Raw genomic sequence first — 14,678 nt, 5'->3', positions numbered from 1 at the left:
AGATACTCTCACAAATAACTATTTAATAACAATAATTGGGTATCACCCTGGTTAGGGCCATTTCTCTAGGGATATCACAACTGCTTTTCTTTGCACTTTGAACCATGGGAACTTTCCGCACTCACCTGACAGCATACAGGATATAAGTTAAATGGCATCTTTAACAATGCAGCATCCTCTTGGTACTTCACTGGAATGTTGCCTAAATCATCTTTGGGTTGGACTTGAGTGCACAACAGTATGACTCAGAGGTTTCTCCTACTTCGCTTGTGCTGAAGCAACTACAAGCAAAGCTCATTTAAACAAATGATTGAAAATAAAATTCACATCTCTGAGTCCTCTCTGATGGCTGATAAATAGTCTGCTGCTTTCTGTCTTCCTATTCTATCAAGTTCACAAGAGGTTTCCAAATTGGTATCCATGTCCCCAGTTATTGAATAAGAAGAGATACCGTTCTTGTGAATGAAAATTTTAAACCTAAGATGAAGGTCTTCATCCTGAAACATTAACTCTGTTTCTCTTCCCACAGATGCGGCCTCATCTGCTAAGTATTTCAGATGTTTTCTGTTTTTATTTTATATGCCGTTCTTGGCGGCTGGTGTTGTGCCATGTTAAACTATTCAGGTTGCTCCACAGGTACTCTGTAGCTATCCACCAGTTTAATTGGAGATGGTTTAGTGCAATCAAATGTGTATTCCTGGAGAAAACTGGGACAAGAGGCTAGATGGCACGAAAGGTTATGAATCCCACTCTAAATGATTTCTAGTTCTTTATTTCAGCCATATGTTTCCCTTTAGTACTTAATTTTAAAAAAAACTGCCAGGCTAATTAATACTTAGTACAGTCCTTCCTTGCCAAGATACCAAAATACAAATTCAGATATAGCTGCACCCAGAGCAGTGGGAAAGTGTTTAAATAGATTCTGAAATATTGTAAAGTCAAATGCAGGCCTACGCAATCTATTTTTTTAAACATTTATAGCTACCATGTGGCTGTGCCAGCAGTGAAAGTCATTGCAGAGCAAGCATTCATCCAGTTTCTTCCAGGTATATTGCAAATCTTTGATATCAAACAGATGTGATCACTTTCAAACCATCTCATGCACACCACTCCACTTCATCACCATCCATAAATGCCCTGGATTATAATGCTTCATTGTTTGTCAGCAAACTCATGTCTTAATATATTGGACTTCCTTCCTTGTTTGCCTATTACCTGAAAACCTTTAGATATTTTTCCTCAAAAGCTGCAAGAAGCTTAATAATGATACAAAAGGACACAACATTGCAAATTGACTTTCTTCACACATTGTTGTTCTAACAAGCTCCATATTAGTTTTTAACCTTTTAAAATCATTTTAAACTGTTAGATGATGACTGTTCCCTGTGTATTTGGATAACTGCAGTAAATAAATGCCTTTTAATTATCAACCACTTGAATAAACAGTTTTCTTTTTCTTTGATAGTACTAATGGAGCTTTAGAACGGGATACTTTGGCACTGGGAGCCCTGTTCTTAGAATATGTCGATTTAACCAGGATGCTGTTGGAGGCAGAAAATGACAAAGATGTTGAGATTCTAAAAGACATCCGAGCTCATTTTAGTGCAATGGTAGCAAATTTGATACAGTGTGTTCCAGGTAAAGCCAATCTTAACTATTCCTTTTCTACTTTTATGAGGGATAGTTGTTAATTTCTTGATCCCAGTGTGGCAAGTTTCATTTTGAAAAAAATTTCCAAAAACAGAATTTAAATCTTATCCTTACTTTTTCATATACTTACCACAAAAAGTCTTGAAGATTTTTAATGCTTACGCAATAGGATACAATAAGATAAACGTTATTATTTCATACTCTGGCAGGGAATTTCCACTGCTAAGACCATGAAGCAAAGACTTGGAGAAGGGTTACACTCTATTTTCCAACTATTGGTGAAATTTAACTTTCCCAATATTGACTGGGAGTTCCGTAGGTTGTTAGATGTGTCATAGATAGTTTTTCAGGCAGTATGTAGATAGTCCAACCAGAATATGTTGTATACTTAATCATATATTAGGAAATGAAACCAAGTAGGTGGTGGAAACATCTGTTGGGGAACACTTTGGAAACAGTGACCATAAGACTGTAACTTTCATGGAAGGAATGAGGTTGGTTCTCAAGCAGAAATCCTAAATTGGGGCAAGGCTGCTTTCAGCGGCATGAGAGGACCTGATGAAAGTAAATTGGAAGAAGATGCTTGCAGTAAAAAGACCTGACAAATGGGAGTCTTTTAAGAGAAAGTTAGCAAGAGTTCAGGGCCATCATATTCTGGAAAAGGTCATAGGTAAAGATGGGAAGATTAGGGAACCTTGCAAAATAAAGCTTATTGAAGGTTTGGAGCTGGAGAAAAAAACACATGATAGCATAAGCATTACAGTTAAGCAAGTCCATTAAAAATATGGAGGACATAGAGAATACTTAAAGAAATTAGGAAGACAAAAAGATGCCATGAAATATCCTTTTCTATTAGGAGCTTGAAGATAGGCAGGAAAGAGCACATCCCTTCAGAAGATGGGTAGCACAGTACAACGCTTTACAGTATCAGTGACCTGCGTTCAGTTCCCACCACTGTTTGTATGCTCTCCCCATAACTGTGTGGATTTCCCTCAGGTGCTCCAGTTTCCTCCCACGTTTCAAAGATGTGCCAATTGTTGGTTAGTTGTTCAGTGTAAGTTGTCCCATGATTAGACTCTGGTTAAATCGGAAGTTATTGCGTGGCGAGGCTCAAAGGGCCAGAAGGGCCTGTTCTGCGCTGTATCTCAACCGATAAATTTCTAAAGAGCTAAAGGAGTAGTCTTTGTGTGGTGCCAGAAGATGTGGGCAAGGTCCTGAGTGAATGCACTAAAGAGAAGTACATGAGAATACTAATCTCAAGAAGGGATAATTTGATCATCTAGATCATGCCAGTATTAAGAAAGTGGAAGTATTCAATGTATTGGAACATATTAGATTGGATAAATCACCAGGATCTATCCCAGAATGCTGAGAGTACAAAGAAGAGGCAGCTGAGACCCTTACTGTGGCTTTTCTGTCTTCATTAGCAACAGGATGAGGCATCAGAAAACTGGACAATAGCTGATGTTGTTCCTTTATTTAAAAACGGTAACAGGAATAAGCTAGCTAACTACAGGCTCATGAGACAAATGTCAATGATAGTGAAATTATTATAGAAATTTTAATAGACAAGATTTATGTACATTTTTAAAAGTTCATATCAATTTCCTTCTATTAGTTTTGAATTTAAGTCATTCCATATTATCAAATATTTCTCTTTGATTTAGCTTTTAATAGTCTTGAACTGGTAATGTTGCAATTCTCATAACTGAGAGACATTCTGTTCATGTGTTGAAGTGCAGAGGCAGATGTAATGTCCCATTAAGCATTCCACCACTAAATTACAAATGTATAGCTTCATATTTTGTTCTAAGTTTACTTTAGTTAAACAAAAGCTAAAAATTTAGTAGTAACACTATGTAGGTTACTAATTAAGATTTTAGTTGGTTGTATATTCATCTACTCCCACTGGTTGAAAGAAACTAAACCATTTCAGCTTCAGCTTACAGGTTTTTTTTTTATTCATGCCCTTTAAATATTGCATTGATATTATTGAAATAAGAAAGAAAACTAGCTTTGAGCCCTGATGATTGCTGATGTTAGAATTATAATATGTAATGTTATTCCAAGGCTAAAAGACTTTTAATAGAGCAGTAACAAAAGAAAATTAACAAATAAATAACTCATTACATTTATTCTGTAATGTTTCTGCTTAGGTACTGAATATCTGAAATACTCATTATCCACATATCCTGTTCATTAAACTCTAATCCATCTCACATCACAAAAGTTGGAAATTAAAGATTTTCACCATTCTAAGTACATAAACTCTTCTCATCAGCTTGTCAAATTCACTTTCATTTTAGCAATATCATATTTGCCAATCTCGCATAGACTTTTTACTCAATAATACGAAGATATTTTTTAAATTGAACCAATCAGATAAAAGCATAATTCCAGTGGCCAGTAACTTATGTACTCCCTCCTCAGATTGTTTTCAATAATTTTAATTTGTAGTCTAAACTGTAAGTTATTTGATTCATAACATTGTTCTAAAGTTATGTTTAAACTCAATGGTGTAATTTGTCAGATAGAGTGCCAATAAATTTACCTATTTCCTAAACATGCCATATTCCCACTTCAGTTTGCCTTTTTACTATTTTTAAAATACTGTACTCTTATTTTCCTTTTCCAATCTTTAATAATTTTAACTAGAAACCTCTAGTTAACCATTGGTGTCTGATAAACTCTGTGAAATATATAATTGTAAAACTGTTGTTTTATAGAATTAATAATAACGTGAGATTTGGATCTAATTTTATTGCAACTGTGGCCTTGTATTTTTGGATCAGTTTCCAAACTGGGTGTGTTGATTGGATTTCCAGCTTGGATTTTGCCTTTTCTATGATTTGATTATTTTTGACTTTCATATTTCATTTTTTCTCTCCTTATATTTTTTTAGTTGCCTTCTGTGGTTGTTAAAAGCTTCCCAATCCTCTAACTTGCTACTAATTTTTGCTATATTATATGCCCTCTCTTTTGCTTTTTTGCTGTCATCTCTGCCAGTGTTGTCCTTGGCCAGCTCCTCTCTCATGCCTCTGTAATTCCCTTTACTCCACTGTGATATTGATACATGCAGCTTCAGCTGCTCCCTCTCAAATTGCAGGGTGAATTCTATCATGACCACTATCTCCTAAGGGTTCCTTTACCTTAAGCTCCCTTATCAACTCTGGTTCAATGCACAACACCAAATCCAGAATTGCCTTTCACCTAATGGGCTCAATCACAAACTGCTCTAAAAAGCCATCTTTAGGCATTCTACAAAATTTTCTCTCAGGATCCAGCACCAACATGATTTTCCCAATCTACCTGCATATTGAAATCACCCCCCACCCCATGACTGTTGTAACATTGCCCTTTTTACATGACTTCTATTTCCTGTTGAAATTTATATCCCACATCCTGGCTAATATTCGGAGGCCTTATATAACTTCGATCAGGGTCTTATTACCCTTGCAGTTTCTTAACTCTGCCCACAAGGATTTTACATCTTCCATTCCTATGTCACCTCTTTCAAAGCATTTGTTCTCCAGCACAGCTATCCCACCCTCTCTGCATACCCGCCTGTCCTTTTGATACATGGTGTTTCCTTGCATGTTAAGCTCCCAACTGTGATCTTCTTTCAGCCACATCTCAGCGTCTTCCAAACTGACATACCTGGTAATCTCCAACTGCACTACAAGATCATTTACCTTATTCTCTACACTGCTTGTATTCAAATATGACACCTTCAGTCCTGCATTCATGATGCTTTTTGATTTTGCATCCATGTTACACTTCACCTCATCTCATGACTGCAATTTTGCCCTATCATCTTCCTGTCCATCCTCACAGTCTCGTTACATTGACTTGTATAACAATTGCCCATTCCTCAGCCATATCACTTCAGTTCCCATCCCCCTGCCAAATTAGCTTAAACCTTCCAGAATAACTCTGGCAAATATGCCCACAAGGATATCAGACACCCTCGGGTTCAGGTGTAACCCGTCCTTTTTGAACAGGTCATACCTTCCCCAGAAGAGATCCCAATGATCCAGAATTCTGAAACCCTGCTCTCTGCACCACTTCCTCAGCCAGTCATTCATCTGTACCATCATCCTATTCCTGCCCTGACTAACACATGGCACTGGGAGTAGTCTAGAGATTACTATCTTGGAGATCCTGTTCTTCAGCCTTTTCCCTAACTCCCTATACTCAACTGCGTAGGACTTCTTCCATCTTTCTACCTATGTCGTTGGTGCCAGCATGTGCCACAACCTCTGACTGCTCACTCTCCCTCTTGAGAATCTTCTGCAGCTGCTCTGAGACATCCTGAATCCGAGTACCTGGGAGGCAACACACCATCGTGGCTTCTCTTTGAATCTCCAGTCTTCCCCCCTGACTATCGAGTCTCCTATCACTTCCACAATCCCTTTCCTGCTGAGCTTCAGAGCTGGCCACAGTGCCACTGGCCTGGCTACTGCTGCTATGCCCTGATAGGTCATTCCCGCACCACCACCCCCCCCAAAGGAATATACTTGTTGCTGAGGGGTATAGCTCATCAAAAACCTCAACTTGTTTATTTTTCTAATAAACGAACTACACACTTCCAAAAAAAAAATCCATCACATTCTCTGAGCACAAAATGGACAAATAAAACATTGAATGGGGGGGGGGGAAATAGCCTCTAAACTGAATTGTCTAAAATATTTTCATCAGTGTTTTGTCTTACAATCACAGTTCCATCAGTATTAATTAATTTTAAACACATAACCTACTTGTTTAAATGTTTACTGTGCCTTAATTAATAGTCTTCCTTTGCAGTTTAATAATAGTGGCTACACAAAATACATTTTGGATTACATTTCTAGATGACAACCCAATCTAAAATTGTTTGAAATATTAAAAAAATACATCACGATGTCAAAAGATTTCTTTTAGCTGCTGCATAAAATTGCAGTGCAATACAGATTTAATCATGAGAGTGTTATATTCTAACATGAGAATGCTGCCTTTTTAAAAGAACTTGTTCATGACCTGAACCATATATCTAATGATGAAAAAATAGCCCACCTTTAGATATAGCTGTAATTTTTACGTGACTTTCCTTAGTAAAGATTAAATCAAATTTTTTTTCTCTTTAGTACATCACCGCAGATTCCTTTTTCCACAACAGAGTCTGCGTCACCATCTTTTCATCTTGTTCAGCCAGTGGGCAGGGCCATTTAGTGTCATGTTTACTCCTCTGGATCGCTATAGTGATCGAAATCACCAAATCACAAGATACCAGTATTGTGCATTGAAGGTATGTTTACCCTTGACTGATTTTGTGTTGCATCCTTTTAAGGTTGACATTCTTCATAGTTCATCATTATTCAGCAGTATGAATCAGCAAAAGCAGTGACATAGAGGCTCAAGAATGCTACTTGGTCCTCTGCTCCCAAGACTGGGCTTGGGAAATGGTAAATTGGTGAAATACTTTGTGTCAACAACTCCTCTAAATTTATCACTGGTGCTTGTGAACTGTGACTAGCATGGCATTGCTGGGGAAGAGGGGATTTGGGAGCAGGACGGTATTTCAAAGGGAGGAAAGGGGGAGTTCAAGAGTTTAGGAGTAAAACATGCAAGAGTCATGTGCTTAACAAAAGCCTCAGCCCCTTACTTCCATTATGAACAAACTAAAGTGGTCACCTTACTCTGACATAATCACATCAGACACTGTCTCTTAAGCACAACAACTTAATAACAATGTTTGTGAATTATGTAGAACATTTTCTATTCTGAACAGTATGAGTCATCTGTCACCCATTACATTACCCTACAAGGGCAAGACAGCACTTGGGGAGGAGATAAAGGAGAAGGGCATCACGGTCATGGCATGGGCAGTGATCAAAGAACAAGACTGTATGTTGTCAGGAGGGGAAATTAAATAAATGGAAGGAACCTGTTGTAGCAGCAATCAGGGAGCAGGATTGCATTTGGCATGGGGACACATTGATTGGGGAGCAAGGTAGCACATGTTGATCATGAGAAATGGGCTTGATATTTGGTCCAGAGAGGTAAAGCTTGTACTGTTAAATTTGTGGAGGTAGCTAATCAGTGATGATAAGTATTACAAATGGGCTGGATAGATCAGAGTTTGTATTTCCATCAAATTCTGAGATATTATACATTGGAGGTTGAAGAATCCAAGGCTTTAAGTAGGTATTTGATTTAACTGCAGGCCTTCCAAATAGGGTACCTTATGTGGGTCTGTTACAGCTAGGGAGGCTTGGGTTGTGGTAGTGGGATAAGCTCCTACTACGTATTAAATGCTCCAAATGACGTGTGTCTCACATAGCCTCTGACAACCAAGTGGCTTAGCTACTAAGCCCAGTGGAACCATTTCTACCGACAGGAGAAGGGGCAAAGGTGGGTTACTGGTGCCTTAAAACCAATCGCTTTGCGTAGATGGGCTCATCAGCAAGGTTGGCAGCTCATCTAAAAGAAAACTGCTGATCTCAAATCTCCATTGCCTTGTAGCTATATCCACTTATGGGGAATGCTTTGAAAGTAAAGACTGAGGAAAAATCTGGAGCTGGAATCCCTAAGGCAGTCCTATGTTGGGTTCGACTCTGATTAGCAACTCTGGTGATGCGACTGGTGTCAAACTGTATCGGTCTCTGTCATTCCTTTGGATGAATCAGTTGCATGGAGGGGGGAGCCTGCAACATGGCAAATAGCTTGCTCTCTGTATCGTATTGCCCTGGCTTACATATCATGTAGATAGCTAGGACACAACACCAATGGTCGACCCTGACCAACAGAGGGCTTCAGGTCTTCTGGGTGGGGAGTGGGCATTTCTATGACAATGTGGCCTACGTTTCCAGGTCTGTCAATGTGGTCTAACTTCCCCTGCAAAAGAAGCTTTGCATGGGGAATGATAGTATCCCATGCGTTTGTTGCCCCAGCCAGTAAACCTTTCCATCCCAGTTTTCTTAGGTGTTTTCCAATTCAAGAATTGAACCAAGCTGGAGTCTACTTCGCTGAGTATTTTCAACAAGTGTCCCAAAAATGTTGATGAATCAAAACTGCACATTTCATATACGTTAATTTTGCGCTGCAGACTGTTTACACCATAATGGAAGGATAAGCAAATCAACGTCAACGTCCCTCTCCCAGGCCAATGTTCCCAATACTGTTGCCCTAGTTTCTCTCAGTTGGCAACATTAGGCCAGCCACATGTTTTGGATGCCTGGCTCCTGACTTTCCCGAACAATATTTTATTCTGAGCTCTGTCATTGAAGGATATTATCAGGTGGTTAAAAAGTCTGTCCCAAGCCTCATAGGCTCATCAGGCAGTGCTTATGTCAGTTTCCGTGGTGTGAGGCGACTGAGAGTATGAGACTCACCCCCCCCCCCCCCACCATGAGACCATATGAGTGGCACTCTAAAGTTTAAAAATTTTTGCATTACGTAAATTTGGAATGCAGTTCAACATCCATGCACAACAGAAGTAGGAAAAGGTAAAGGACATGCAAAAAGAGGAAGAGAGGCTCCTTTCTGATAATCTCCATCTTGCCAAACTATATGTAAGCAACTAATTCTGGAGTCAAATACAGTCCCATTTCAAATCAAGTTTAATTTTCATTCAAACAATTGTTGGATACAGCAAATGAGAGTTTTCTTCTGGGGCCAAGGTGCAAAAGCATATATGTGCATTCAAAATAGTGAGAAAGGAAATAAAGAACATAGTCATGTAAGAAAACACACTTTTAGTCCAAGATCCTGAGTGCCAAGTCCAACAAATTGATGTTTTCGAGCAGTTTAGCCTGTAATTCCACCGATCCAACACTAGAGGGCAGCACCGATGGGAGCGATCACCCCCAACTGAGCAGAGATGCCATGCTACAACACAAGCCCAAGGCTTGAGGCCTACTCCTCGCTACAACCAAGGCGATGCTGCTGCCTTGCTGCCCATCTTCCGCCAAACAAAGGAAGCAGGCTGCAATAATCAATGTCCAACAGAGTATTGCGATCGCAAAGGAAGCGTCAAAAACAGTGACTCATGGTTTCACTACATGCCGCATTCACACCAAGTTGAAGGCACCAACTCCAGTGCCTTCAAGTAGCAGGCAGCAGCATGGTCTGCACACAGATCAGCTCTTTCAAACCCAATTCCGCTTCTCCTACAGCCCAGAGGACCAATTCAAATCCCTCGGGCCGATGACTCGACTCAAAACCCTTGGCCCGACGGCTGGACTTGAATCATTAGGTTCCACTTCCCAATTCGCCTCCCACAGCTCCATCGCCTGACCTGACTTCCTCGGCCCTACAGCGCCAACACAACTCTCTTGGCCTGACAGTCCAACTCGACTTCCTCAGCCTAACCTAACTCTCTCGGCCCAATTAGCCTTCTCTGAACCACCAGCTGGCTACTCCAAACAATGAGCAGCTCACTGATGTGGTAGATTTGCTGTACACATAGTTATTGAAGTCAACAATAGTCTTACTATATATAAAAACACAATTAACAAAGAAAAAACACCTTTGGCTGGCTCCTGAGAGGCTGCTGTGTATATACACACCACCATCTAAATGGAATTCTCCATTTATTAGCAGCCCATTGCTACTACCACCAAATATATCACCTGAGGAACTAGAGGAACCAACACACTTGAACACTTTTATACCACCATCAAAAACACCCACTTTAGAAAGTCTAATCACCTGGCTGTATTTCTACTCCCAGTATATAGGGTTCTGCAGTTTTTCTACTAAAAACTGCAGCACCAGTGGTGAGGACCAAGAAGATATGGTCAAGGAAGGTAGGGGAGTGCTTTCAGGACTGCTTTAAGGTGGTGTACAGGACAATATTCAGTATTCTAAATGAATATGTCATATTTATCACTGACTTCTTCAAAACCTGTGTGGGTGAGTGTGTACCTTGAAGAACATATCAGAGATACCCATATCAAAAGTTGTGGATAAACCAGGAGATTCGTGGTCTGCTGAGGGATAGATCTGTGGCATTCAAGACTGATGAACTGAATTTAATTGACTTTATTACTTGCATCCTTCATATATATGAGGAGTAAAAATCTTTGTTACGTCTCCATCTATATGTGCAATGTGCAATTTATAGTAATTTATAATAAACAGTATGTACAACAGGATAGTCAATATAACATAGAAATAAAGTTGTGTCAGCATGAATTAATCAGTCTGATGGCCTGGTGGAAGAAGCTGCCCAGAGCCTGTTGGTCCTGGCTATTATGCTGTGGTACAGTTTCCCAGGTGGTAGCAGCTGGAACAGTTTGTGGTTGTGGTGACTTGGGTCCCCAATGATCCTTCGGGCCCTTTTTGCACACCTCTCGTAGTAAGTGTCCTGTATAGTGGGAAGTTGACATTTACAGATGTGCTGGGCTGTCTGCACCACTCTTTGCAGTGTCCTGCAATTGAGGGAAGTACAGTTCCTATACCAGGCAGTGATGTAGCCAGTCAGGATGCTCTCAACTGTGTCCCTGTAGAAAGTTATTAGGATTTGGGGACCCATACCAAACTTCTTCAACCCTCTGAGGTGAAAGAGGCACTGTTATGCTTTTTTTTAACCACATAGCCAATATGTACAGACCATGTGAGATCCTCAGTGATGTTTATGCCAAGGAACTTAAAGCTGTTCACCCTCTCAATACACAATACACAATGTTTAATACACAGCGCTAAGGGGCACCTGTGTTGAGGGTCAGAGGGGCAGAGGTGAGGTAGTCCACTCTCACCACCTGCTGGTGATCTGACAAGAAGTCCTGGATCAAGCTACACAAGGCAGGGTGAAGGCCGAGGCCTCTGAGCTTCCTGTCGAGCCTGGATGGAATTGTGGTTTTGAATGCTGAACTGTAGTCCAAGAACAGCATTCTCACATAAAGCATGTGAAAAGGGCCTATTCAACACTGTAGCTGAAAATAAATACCTGTAAATAAATAGCGGCAGATACCCTTGAGCAGCTTAGGTTTTCAGATGTGGAATTAGATTGCAATGCATTAGCATGAGTTTCAGCAATTTAGTCTGGCTGTTGATGACTAACCTATTGGTAAAATGATAGTTATATGAGCAAAATTGCTGCTTTTCTGAGGGGAATCTTAACTCCATAGAACCACTGTTACTCACACCAGTGTTAGTAATCAGATAGGGGACAAATTACTGGACTGCTATAACATTCTGAATGTCCTTCTGAACACTGGTTTCAAAAGCCATAGTGACAAGAGACTGAAGTTCGATCTGTAGTCTCATTTGCTGAGTGGCAATTGCTTGTGATACAATGGGAGTTGAAACATTAACCATCAGCTGTGATTTCATGATTGGTTCTACAAGTGAATCAATGGAGTTGACCACAAGTCCTGGACCATAAAAACTGAATTACAAGATTGTGGAAATCCTGGTGCCAAGTTGCACTGATTTCTTTCATGCTTCTGTCAGTGAAGACAATCTTTGTGTCTGACTGTGCGATCTGCTTAGGTATAGACATTAATAGCAATTTTCTTTAGGCTGGCCAATTGAATTCTTCTTTTGAGTTGTCTAGAGTAGAACTAGTGTGAAACTTTTATCTGTGTCCCTATACTTACACTGAATTTTCCTCCCCTAGCTATAGCATACTTCTGTTTAATGTCTCACAAATAGATGATACATTTAAATATGCTTAAATTATAGCCAGTGACGATTATGACCTGGCGGTTGCAAGTGTGAACTCACTGGAGTCTTAAAGCACAGAAACAGGCCCTACAGCCCAGCATCTCTGTGCCAGTCATCAGGTACTTATCCATGCAAATTCCATTTTCCAGCAGTCAGCTAAAAGCCGCCTCTGCCATGTCATTTCAAGTGCTCATCGAAATACTTATTAAATGTTGTGAAAGATACTGAACTCCAGATTTCAGATGATGGTGTTCTTTTCTGTTCACTGCCAAAGCAGGTATAAGTTCTTGGTTATCTAAAATGGGGAATGAATGAAGGTTGGGTTACTGTCAGTGCGAATAAAGAAAATTAAAATCTACGTATGGATGAGGAGGAAGTGGGATGTGGAAAGCATGGTTAAGTGTGAGGATACCATCATTTGAATTATGTTAACCCTGCTAATGGCCCTTTCCACAAAAATTAGCACTAACTCCTCCATTAGGATTAGGATAAGCAGATGAATTTTTCAGCCCTCCACCTCCAGTCATGTACTGCTTCATCTGTAAGGGTGAAGGTGAGTATTACCTAATATTTTTGGGTGATGTGATTTTCTTGATTAAATATTTGGGAGTAAGTGTAAAATATGGGTGCAGGCTTGCAACATTATTATACTTGTATGGGTAAGGTGAAGTGAACACAACTACTAATGTGAGTCTTCTTTCAATACTGACCTCAAATCCTTACAACTATTTTCTGAGTTCCTGTTCCTATTGGCTTCTGGAGGTTACATCCTAGGAAGCTGCTTTCTATATTTTTATTAAGGTGTTCAGTTTGAGGGTGTGTTCTCTTGGATTCATTTGTAGATCAATTTTCAATACCTGCTCCAGCCACAATGTGCATTCTATTGGAAAGCATTAGGTTAGCTTTCAGTAGTGCAAGTTATTCTAAGGTAGTGGAGATTGAAAATGATCTTGCACCATCTGCTAACGAGTGTAGCTTAAGAACACCCTGAGTAGTGATAACTGCAGGGAGAATTCATCATGCTGTCTGAGCAGATGCTGCATATATAATTTTCTGTAAGGCTTTTCTTCCCTACCATTGGCTCAATTCCAATCACAAGGTACTGAGACTCATTGCTATAAAGAGCTGATTGACCTGTGCAGAAAAGGGAAACTTTGGACCTTTGAGATCTGTGCTCAGGGCACTCAGGTGTGCCAAGGTAGGAGCTCAGGATGCTGGTGATTTAACTCATTAAATTCTGGTACCATTTTGGTGGCAATGAAGTAAACATTCTCCAGTCTATATTTCCTGGGGATTTCGATGGGATGTCTAATTAAGTATGCCAATTCCTCTTGGAATTCTGTCACTCTTGTGAAGGAGAGAATGATGTTATTGAAATATCTAAATAAAACCTGAACTGTTTTAATTTTTTGCTGGATTTGTTGTATATTAAAATGCTTGTTCTGTTTTTTCCCCTCCTCTTAGGCAATGTCAGCTGTGCTATGTTGTGGCCCCGTATTTGATAATGTAGGTCTCTCTCCGGATGGTTACCTTTATAAGTGGTTGGATAATATTTTGGCATGCCATGATCTACGGGTAAGGAAATTATCAGCACCAGAATGGGGTGATGATGAGGAAAGGGTTGTAAATAAGAGGGCTTGGATAAGGATTGGATGCTGGAATCAGAGTTTGATTGTTAATCGGGAATGAAGCAACTGTGTTGCAAAAGGCGAGGCGTGAGGTTAATCGGGTTATGAGAATGGTTGCTAATCAAGGGTTGGATAAGTTGTTATGGGATATGATTGGGGAATAGTTGAGTCAGAGGATGAAACTGGGAATTGTTGGTAGCGGCAGGAACATGTGGGCCGACTGGGGCATCATGTCTGGTCCCCTGGCTGACCTGTGGTAATGAGGTATAGGCAAGGGTTTTGGGGTGGGTTGAATGAGAGTGCTCCTGTAGATTGGGATAGGGCTGCATAATGGCTAGGTATTTAAATTAGTAAAGGGAATCCAGCAGAGTCATGTTCCTGGCACTAACCTGGGACTTCCTCAGGAGGGCCCTTTTAAGTGTCTCAGAAGCAAGCTTCAGAGAGCCATCCATGCATGACTAATTGTCTAGCTGCAGGAGCCAGACCTGCATTCTATCTAGTAAATACCCAGCTTTCTCACTTCTGTAGAATTTAGATGAGATAACATATGAAACTGTAGTGCTGTGCTGTTCAGCTTGTGTCAAAAGAAAGCTTTTTAATTTATTTTAGTTAACCAGTGTTCCAAACATTTGGATTTTTCCACTATTTATATCTCTGTATTCAAGACTAATTTAATTAAACATTAAGTGCAGATACTGTAAGAATGGAAATATTTTTTGATTTTCCTATTTAATATATTCAACATTTTTAATA

General features: G+C 39.9%; 1 protein-coding gene across 3 annotated transcripts in view; it reads left to right on the top strand.

The window, feature by feature from the left end:
* The window catches only part of LOC132391211 (protein furry homolog), a 260,162-nt gene that overhangs the window by 145,319 nt on the left and 100,165 nt on the right, over positions 1 to 14,678 (top strand). For all 3 annotated transcript variants that reach the window (XM_059964113.1, XM_059964112.1, XM_059964114.1), the window contains exons 26-28: positions 1,466 to 1,638; positions 6,774 to 6,934; positions 13,762 to 13,872. In XM_059964113.1, coding sequence (XP_059820096.1) covers positions 1,466 to 1,638; positions 6,774 to 6,934; positions 13,762 to 13,872 — 445 coding nt within the window. The remainder of the gene's footprint in view (positions 1 to 1,465; positions 1,639 to 6,773; positions 6,935 to 13,761; positions 13,873 to 14,678) is intronic.

This window comes from Hypanus sabinus, chromosome 3 (assembly GCF_030144855.1).
Source record: "Hypanus sabinus isolate sHypSab1 chromosome 3, sHypSab1.hap1, whole genome shotgun sequence".
NCBI classification, from domain to species: Eukaryota; Metazoa; Chordata; class Chondrichthyes; order Myliobatiformes; family Dasyatidae; genus Hypanus; species Hypanus sabinus.
The sequence above is the reverse complement of the archived record's forward strand: the minus strand, read 5'-3'. Positions and strand labels throughout refer to the sequence as shown.